We start from the raw sequence: 9,855 nt of genomic DNA, 5'->3' as shown, positions 1-9,855 counted from the left end.
AGACAGACAGACAGACAGACAGACAGACAGACAGACAGACCAGACCAGACCAAACTGCATATGGAGGCAGCTCAGCAGAGGGTGTTCTGAGGCAGGAGGAGGCAGAGACAAGCAGAAGGAGGCTCCTACCCTCAGGAACCTGATGTGACTAGAAGAGCTGGGAGCACTGCACAGGGAAGGAGCCCCTGCCTGAGGGCCTATGTGGGAAGGGTAGTGCAAAACGGCCAGTGGAAAGTGACTCAGGACATATGGCCAGGGGTTCTACCCCATCTTGTAGACCTTTTTGGGGTATTAGGGGGAGGGCATCTCTTTAAAGCCTTTGAACAAAATAGTATTTTTCATTTCTTTAAGTTTAATAAAAATGAAGTCTAGGAGCCAGGAATAGAGCTCAGTATCATAGACTGGGCCTCCTCTCTGCACCCTTTCCCTCCTCTGGGAAAAGTACTCTCTCCCTGAGAACACAGCCCCTTGGTGAAGACTTCCCACCCCAAGGCTTCAGTAAGAAGGAGCCCTTGCCTCCCTCGGCCTCCCATCCTCAGAGCTGGCCTATCGCCTCAGCAGCTAAGGGCCATTCCAACCTGCTTTGCCTCCTGGTGTCTCCACACCCACTGGGTCTGTGCAGGAGACAGCAGAGCAGGACATGCTATGGGCTGGAAGGGCAAAGGTTGTCCCCAGGAAAATAGGCTTTGTGCTTGGCACTCCACTGGCTGGGAGCAGGGGGAGCACCCTGTTTTTGGCAGCAGAGGAAAGGTGCACTCAGGCGAACCCTTTGGGGTTGGCCTGGACCCATCAGGTGCCCACTCCCTCTTCTTTTTGCACCAAGCTGGCAGGGCAGCCTAACCTCCATGTTGACCCTCTGGCGATCTAGACCTTGAGTTAGGAAATTCCTGCAACAATGGAACAGACAGTAAATATTTTACCTTTCCTGGGCTGCAGCCTCTGTCTCACTAGCAAACTCTACTGTTGTACTGCCATAGGTGAGACACAACCAGTGTGAATGCGTCCCAGAAAAACTGCTTACAGGGATAGACAGAATTTGACCATGGTGTCAGCTGTGTTTCTCAACTCTGGCTTTGCAGTCACGCTGCCTGAATGACTTGGCAAACTACAGGTTCTGGTTTGGCAGATTTTGGATGGAATGGGCATCCCCAAGGGAACCCAAGGCATTGCCTCACTAAGAATCGCCAAAGGGGCTCTTCTGGGGTGTGAGTGAGGTGTAGCAGTACCCAACCTGAGGCTTACCTGTGTTCCAGGATGGAGGACCAGGATGGTGGCTCCGGCGGCCTCCCCAGGGCCTCTGAAGGTGGAAAGAATACCTGCCGATCTGGGGGGTGGGGGTACGAACAAGTCCAAGGCCCAGCCGCCACCCAAAGGAGAAGGTGCGAGTGGGGTGGAAGAAGGGAAGGCTAGCTGCAAGCAAGAAAACACATGAGGGGCTAGAAGGCCACAGCTGAGACAGCTTCTGCGAGATGGATGTGGCTGATTCTAAGACCCGCAGTGCTGGGGTCTGAGACAGGCTCAGTCACTGTCAGGGGCTGTCCCTCCCTCCTCACCCAGCATGACGAGGAGCTCCCATGGGCCCTAGGGGAGAGGGAGATGCCTCAGCACCTGCGTGTTACACAGATTTCCTCTGAGTCCAGCATGAGCCCCAGCAAGAGCTTGCAGGAGGCTGACCCCATGTGCACTTACTGCCCCTCTGGAGAAGGTAGTCATAGCTGGGCAGTCTCTCCAGGAGTTCAGTGGGGGGCTCCAGAGGGCTCTCAGCCTCAAAACTGAGGTCCCCCACACCTGCAGGAAGACGCAGTCCTGTCATGTGGAGGACTAAGGGAAGTTGAGAAGGGGGCTGGGTGCTTCAGAAAGCCCAGGTTAACAAGCCAGTCTCACCCTGCAGTCCTGGAACACAGAACCCCTCTGCAGGGCAGGAGGCTAGCAGGTTAGCGCACTGAGGAGGCCACTGCGGAGTGGCCCCTGGAGATGGTGGGGCCAGGGCAGAAGAATGGGTCTTGCAGGTGTGTCCTTGGGGCAATCAGTGGTCCTTTGCCCTGTCTGCTCTAGCACTGCTCTGCAGCTCGGCTCTGCTTCCCAGCCACCATGGGTTGAGCAGCCTCCCTCCAGAAGCCAACCATACACTGAAGCCCCTGGAACTGTAAGCTGCAGCGAGTCTCCCCCAACTTAAGTGCCACCACAATAGCTGACGAATGCACCTAACTGCCTTTCTGGTGGCTGAGTCAGTTCCAGGAAATTGACTGTATGGGGTGGGCTGAGAAATGAAAGAGACTCGGGTCAGATGTCCTGTAGTTCTACCCCATCTCATACACCTTTTTTGGGTGTCAGGGAGAGGACTTCTCTTTAAAGCCTGTAAACAAAAATAATATTTTCCATTTCTTTAAGTTTAATAAAAATGAAGTCTAAGGGCCAGGGATAGAGCTCAGTGCCATACTCTGGCAAGTACAAGGTCCTGAGTTTGATCCCCGGTGCAAAAACAAAAACAAAAATGAAGTCTAGAAAAGTGACAAAGAATTATTCCAGCTGAGAGAAACCTAGGCTGATCTGGAAGTCAGGTGTGCAGAATGATGACACCCCTAAAGTGGCTGATAACAGGGAGGGAGCATGTAGCTAAGAATAGCCTCTCTCTACTCTCACTCCAAAGCAGAATGCTCTTGTACCCCCCAACCCCCATCTCTGGGAGTCTTTCTTGCAGGCTGTCTGTGGAGGGAGATGGGTAGAGGAGAGTTAGAGATGAAGACAGTGCCTTTGGAGACAGGGACAGATACGGCTATAATGCAAAGTAAGTCACCGCAAAGCAAACTTTCATGCCGGTGTGTGCTCGTGTCCCTGATCTGAGGATCCATCTGGCCTTATTAGTGAGCCCTTGGTCCTCAGTATTCTTTCGTTTCAAATGAGTTTCTTAACACTCAGAGCTATTTACCAGCCAGGGACTCAGGAGTCAGCAACCACTTGCTGGGAAGAGCCAGCTAAAAAACAGTCCAAATTCTGTGGGCCTTACAGTCTGTCTTCATGACTCGATGAAGAGTCATGAAGAGACCAGCTGCAGCAGGGAGCAGTTGTATGGAATTTGTGAACACCGTGGGGTTAGGCGTGACTCCTCAGCTTTCCTCTGTGTGCTACTGGGTCAGCCATCACCCGTGGAGTGATGCAGGCACTCCCCCGACGGGAAAAGCTGAGGGGCGTCAGGAAGGCCAGGGCTGGCAGGGAGCCTCTCTGGGGTCTGGGCCTCTTGTGTCTGTGTGGCCTCTGTGTGACCTCAGATGCAGTCACAGTCAGAAGCTGGAAGCAGAGTGCTCGCGGGAAAGTGGGTCTGACTTGTGACTCAGCCCAGGCTCTGTCTGTAGACAGATGTGTGCGGAACCGAACTCCTTCAGCTCATAGCGAGGGCTCCCCCCGGTGGCCAGATGGCGTACATGTAAGTGCTCGGAGAGAACCAGGGCCTGAGCACGGTGGGTTTCTCCTTGCACTGTGCTCCCCTAAACCAGGGGACAATGCAAATACCAAGCGTAGGAAAAACAACTAGCACGCCCTCTCCCCAGAGGTGGGCTGGCCCACCGCAGTCTTGAGTCCCTTGATGAGACCACAGGGAAATGCCGTATGCCTTTGGTATCCCCCTGAAAACCAAACCAAAGAGACAGGAAGAGATGAAGAATGAGAGGTGGAAAAGGCAGAGCTCCATCCATCATTTGAGCCCCACCCTGACCTCTGGGGCAGCAACCACATTTCTTCAGAGCTAAATTAATCCTGCCATTATGCTGTGTATAAAAATAAAAGTCCAGAGGCTGACCTGCCGGAGGATGCGTCATTTCCTGTTCAGAACTCAGCCAACACGTCATTGGGCATTGTGGCAGGGCCTCCTGCTGCACCCATTTCTTGGTGAGACAGAGTTTCAGAGCAGTGGGGACACCACACCCTAACACACGTGTCACATTTGTGGCTCACAAGGAATGTGCAGCCCCGTCTTGCATGCATCCCAGCACAGAGAACAGCATAAAGTACAGACCTGTGATGGAGCCAGTGGCTCACACATGCATAGCAGAGAGGAAGAGCACTTAAAACTCAGCTCCTTGGGCTAGGGAGATAGCTCGGTGGTCTAAGTGCCTGCCTCCCAAGCACAAAGTCCTGAGTTCAATCCCCAGTACTGCTGCAGTGCAGGCCATGCCCCTGGGCACACCATGCTTCCCTGAAACCAGGCATTGTGGCCCATACCTGTAATCCCAGCACTGGGGAGGCTGGGACAGGAGGATCACTAAGAGTTCAAATAGCATAGTGAGACCATGGAATAAGCAAATAAAAGATTAAAATAAATATATATATATATATATATATATATATATATGGGCCAGGGAGATAGCTCAGTGGAATAAGCACTTCCCTGGCAAGTGCAAGGGCCTGAGTTCAATCCCTGGTTCCTCAAAATTAATTAATTAATTAATAATTTTTTTTAAATCCCTCAGATCCTTTCCCCAAGCCAAGGGACTTGGCTGCCTAGCTCTAGCCCCTGCATCCCCAGGGCAGCATGCAACAGGGACAGAGATATGAGGTCGGGTGACGGCTGCCAGGGGCCCCCATGAAATTTGAAATGGGGAGCTTTATTAGCCGGGAGAGTTTTCATTTTTCAAGATGAAAAGGTTTCCAGAAATGGAACACACCGAATATGCACACATGGAATTCTGTAGTTACAGAGTGTGATCTGAGTACATGGGGAATGCCTACATTTTTGAAATTATCACAGTAAAAAAAAAAAAAGCCTGTTCATTCCTTCAAAATCCTCCCTTATCCCATTGTTCTTGCTACTTCCTCAGGCAGTTCTGGAATCTTCTTTCCCATCTTTATGAGGTACGACCAGAAAGGTGGTGGATACTGCTGCCAAGGGCAGACTTGCAAGGACACGATGGTGTGTCCTCATCCACCTTACTCACCAGATCCAGTATGGTGTGACTTCGGGGTCTTCCATAACGGAGACATGAGCGTGGAAGTAAACATTTCAAATCAAGTCAGGACATCAAGGCAGTAACAACCCAACAAGTAGAGACACAAAACAAGACTTCCTGAGCTGCTTCAGACAGTGGCAGGAATGACAGAAGTATGTTTGAAGTGAAGGGAAGGATTTTGAGGGGGATTAATGACAATGTGTCTTTTATGGTAATAATATTTTTAAAAAAGTTAAACATTCACTTTATTTTTTTGTTTGGACTTCATTAAAAAGGAAGACCGAAAACCTCACTGTCACCTTCTCACCTGGACCTGGGGTGCCCACTGCTCCCCGCAGCTCCATCTGAGCTCGTGACCTCAGCAGATGCGGGAACTGGGTGCCGCCCTGTGGATGTCATCTGCACATGGGCAGGGAATGACTTCCTGTGTTTTCCAGACGGGGATGAGAGCATAAAGACAGTGGGCCTTGGGAGGGGAGGTTGTGGGAATGGAACTGAGTGGGGAGTGTGAGCAAAGGCCTGGAGAAGGCAGGTGTGAGCGCTCTGGGGTGGGTGCAAAGCTTGCTGTGTGAGGACACCAACATCACAAGAAATGGGCAGCTGAGCTCAGTAGCACACACCTGCAACCCCAGCAATTAGGGAGGCTGAGGCAGGAGGATCACAAGCTTGAGTCCAGCCTGCGTAATTTAAGTACTTAGCAAGATCCTGTTTCAAAATAAAATAAAAAGGACTGGGGATATGGCTCAGTGTGAAGATTCTGGATTCAGTCCTCATTACAGGGGGCGTGGGGGCAGGAAGAAGTGGGAGATGGAGGCAGGGCAAGGTCTGGGAGAAAGTTTTGTTTAGTGAGCTCCACAGGCCCTTTGTGTCCCAAAAGAGAACACAGCAAACATTGTACTTTTGTTTTCAATTACTTGGGGCTGTGGTTTGCAACTGGTTTGAAACACTGAGGATGATGATTTACAGCTGTTCAATTATTTGGGCTGCGAAACTCATCAATTGGAGAAAGCTCCATCATGCCAAGACTGGGCCATGTGGGGGCTGGGCCATCTAAGGCCTGCGCGGGCGCGCACGCACACACGCGTGCACGCACACACGCGCGCGCACACACACACACACACACACACACACACACACACACACACACACCCTCTTTCCTGACCTGGCTCTGTACCCTGTCAGCCTGATTCAGCCCAGACCTGCCACCTCCATCTGCCCTTCTCCATACCGTCATAGTGTATTCCACTCTGTTGCCCCTTTGCTAGGTAACATTCCTTAAGAATGCCTCACAAATGCCCACTGGGGTGCAGCCCCCACTGATACAGTACCCTGGAGGTTTTGTTCACCCTGGCTTTCAGTTGCAAGCTCAGCACAAATCCCCAGCATAGACTCAGGTGGCTGGGAGTTCACCTAATGTTTTAGGGCCTCCCTTTCTGTTCCCTACAAATAGAACAGGAGTTCAGCTGTGGAAAGAAACAAATGGGACATAGATCAGGGAGGGTGTTGGAGCCAGCTCAGGAGATCCCCCATTTTTCGCTGAGCTGGCCTGGATTTCCTAAGAGCTGCTGGTGTTCTGCAGCTCCCCAGAGCAGGAGCTGCCTCTTGCTGTGAAATTATAGGGCCCACCACTTCCTTCAGGAAGGTAGCAGCCTGGAGAAAGCACCAGAGGGCCTAGGGCCCAGGGCTGCCCAACGGACAAGACCTGGACATTGACGTGGCACCTGCACCCTGAGGGTGTGTGTGACAAGGAAGCCAGGACAGGAAGCCCCTCGTCTTTCCACCATGATGCCATGAGAACTTCCAAGTTGGTGTCATATCATCAATCCAAGGTTGGGGGAGGTGAGGGCACTTAGGTAAGCCTTTTGGGGACAAAGCAGACCCAGGTGCCAAGCAGGGGTCCCCTATGCCCAGCACTGTAACACTTGGGGTGATGGCAGTGTGGCATCAGTCAGCATTCTCACCCATGAATTTGGCTCTGCTCTAATTCCACTGGCTCCAAAGCCCAGATCCTAGACCCCTCCAAAGATTGCAGGGACTGGAGTTACAGCCCATCTTACTTAGATATCCTCTTGCTTATCATATTTGGGAAGCTTTCAATCTACAATAAATTAAATTACAAAAGATGTATTGTAAAAAAATAATAAATAATATAAAAAGATGTGTTGTACAGAAAAACAGGGATTTCCCCCCTTTGCTCTGCTCTGGAGCAGTGCACTCTAGGATAAGAGTAGGCAGCCGGCCTACAGCCCAGGCTGTTAAGAAGCAGGATCTGCTGGAGCCGAACAAGACCCCTAAGGCTATAAACAAGGAGTAGCCTTGGTTCCTAGACTCAAGGCCAAAGTGTGCATGCTCCAGGGAGGGATTCGTCACCTTGGGTTTTTGTTGTTATTGTTGTTGGTTTTTTTTACCTTTTCATTTATTTGGTACAGGGTCTCTCTAAATAGCTGGGACTCATAGTGATCCTCCTGTCTCAGCCTCTCCAGTGCTGAGATTACAGGCGTGCACCACCACATCCAGTCTCAATGGCCAGCCTGGCGCACCCTAGGTTCCAGGTGCGGGGTGGCATATGGTGCTGGAGATCGAACCTGGGTCCTTGAGCTTAAAAATCAGATGCTTAGACACCCAAGCTATCTCCCCAGCCTCTGTCATCTCAGTTTAACACAGCCTCACCCCTAGCTGAGCCACACCTGTCATTAGAAGGGTGCCAGCCATGCTCAGAGAAGCCCCTGGGCAGGGCACAGCAGAGACATCCCAGCACCTGCCACGGTGCCCAGTGACCTTTGTGGTGATCTCTACCTAGTGCCATGACCAGCATGTCCCTAGCTAGGCCAGCTTCTGAGGAAGGTTTTCTCGCTCTGAAGTTACTGGCAGTATAGACACTAAACCTCAGAGGAAATGACTTTAGTGGCTGGAAAGTGGTCTCCCTCAGATGAGGTGGCTGGCCACAGCCCAGCTGGAGGTGCACTTTATATTATCTGAGTTCTGCAGTGGGCTCCCTTCCTCACCCTGGAGGAGAGGAGCCCCACTTCTGGCCCACCCACTGGTTGTGAGCCCTTTGCCAATGGACTCCACCTGCAGGGTGCTCTGCCTGCTGAGCTGAGTACCACCACGAGGGCGCCCAGCACACACCGGGCCCTACCTCATAACCAGGGCTTTTAGAAGCGTGAGGGAATTGAAGCATTCATCTTGTTCTCAGCTAGTTTATTTTTTCTTTAAAAAAAAAAAAAAAAAAGCACAAGATTGATACATAAACCTCACAGGTGATAGCATTTTCCTATAATAGCAGTTTACTTTTTGTTTTGTTTTTTAAGACAAGGTCTCACTACATACCTCAGGATGGCCTGGACCTCACAGCACTTCCCCTGCTTTGGCCTCCCATGTGCTGGGATTACAAGTGTGCATCCCATGCCTGGCTCAGTTTACTTTTTTAAGGGGCTGGGGACATAATCTGATCACATTAGATTCTCCTCAAATACTTAGTGAAATACCTCCACACTGTCTCCTACTTCAATGTGAAAAAAGAACCCAGCAAATTTAGAGTGGGTTTGTTCCAAGGTTAATATAGGTGAACTTTGTATTCTACTTCAGTTCTAAAGCCTGAAGCTCTACAACACCAACAGTACAGGCCGCACAGAACACTGCAGCTGCAGAGGCCCCTGGAGCTTGCTGAGTGTGGGGATGCTCAGATGAATGCTGTAGGCCCTCCACAGCGCCCCAAAGCATATATGTGACACTTTGCCCACATCCTCCCTATCCTCAGACTAACAGTCTCTGACCCAAGGTCTTTCTATAGATGGGGAATTGAGTCTATAAAGTGGGGTGACTTGCCCAAGACTGAGCAGTCAACTTGAAGCAGAATCACAACTGGAACCCCAGTTTCCCAACTTCTGGTCTGAGGGTCTTTTCTCCCACCCCACAGCCCCTTCCAAATTCAGGACCCAAAGTTTCCTCTTTTCAGGCACGGCATAGTTCTTCCTAAAGTACGATTTCCTTCCTTATGTTTTTAAGCGCTCCTCGGATTCCATTGTATTTCTGTCCTCAACACAGGAAGGGGTCGTCCAGGCTGTTCTCACTAGCAACAGCAAACGAGCAGATTTGTTGCTAAAGCCAGAAAGTGACCGAAGAAAGAATCCTGCTGTTCACACTTACACTAGGCTGGGAGGGGACTATTACCCAGAAGGTCAGTGGCACAGCCATTAGGAAGAAGGAGCACATCTTAGCTTTGCCTGGGCTTCTCTTCACGGGGGAAGAGGCTGCAGACTGCAAATCAGATTTACCTGAGAGAGAAAGGCAGGAGGAGGACTCGAGGTGCCTCAGGAGCTCAGACTACACAGCTGTGGGGCTAAGCTAGCTTTCTCATATACTACCTACAAGGGCCCCACACAGCCCTGAGGTGCTACTTACTGTCCTCTTCCTTCGGGTCCCTGTCCATGGTCCAGAGGTCCAGCGAGGAAGTGCTGCTGTGTTCCCAAGCACTGGCTGCAAGGATCTGAGGACCATACTCAGCCCTCCTATGAAGCCTATTGTTATGAGATCTGCATACAACAGAGGCCAAGCCACCAATCCCACCCCTGTCCCCACCCCGTTCCCATCCCAGGAGCTGGAGCTCCTCCTCTCAAGAGCCTCCCTCAGGCCAAGCTCTTGTGGATGCTGCTGGTTGCCTGGGTCCTCACTACAGTTCTGTGAGGGCCACATGTGTCCTGTCCATTTTGCAGAGCTGAGATTCAAAAAATCCTTGTCCTCTGTCAAATTGGAGAGTTAAGTGGCACTTCTGTGAGAGGTAGGCTTTACATCATAGTGGGGTGCCCAGACGAGCTTATAGCTACAGGGAGGTGACTCCTCCAGTGGGCAGAGAAGGTGCAGGCACTCAGACTGAAGTCTCGGGTGTCAACTTCTTTGTCACCTCAGCATC

General features: G+C 51.2%; 1 protein-coding gene across 1 annotated transcript in view; it reads right to left on the bottom strand.

The window, feature by feature from the left end:
• Ssuh2 (ssu-2 homolog (C. elegans)) overlaps positions 1-9,423 on the bottom strand; it is a 23,660-nt gene extending 14,237 nt beyond the window's left edge. Inside the window, exons 1-3 of the mRNA XM_004642145.2 lie at positions 9,348-9,423; positions 1,690-1,788; positions 1,243-1,324 (exon numbers count right to left, since the gene is read on the bottom strand). Coding sequence (XP_004642202.1) covers positions 1,243-1,324; positions 1,690-1,788; positions 9,348-9,375 — 209 coding nt within the window. The 5' untranslated portion in view covers positions 9,376-9,423. The remainder of the gene's footprint in view (positions 1-1,242; positions 1,325-1,689; positions 1,789-9,347) is intronic.
• Between the last annotated feature and the right edge of the window lie 432 nt (positions 9,424-9,855).

This window comes from Octodon degus, unplaced genomic scaffold, assembly GCF_000260255.1.
Source record: "Octodon degus isolate 3935 unplaced genomic scaffold, OctDeg1.0 scaffold00147, whole genome shotgun sequence".
NCBI lineage: Eukaryota > Metazoa > Chordata > Mammalia > Rodentia > Octodontidae > Octodon > Octodon degus.
The sequence above is the reverse complement of the archived record's forward strand: the minus strand, read 5'-3'. Positions and strand labels throughout refer to the sequence as shown.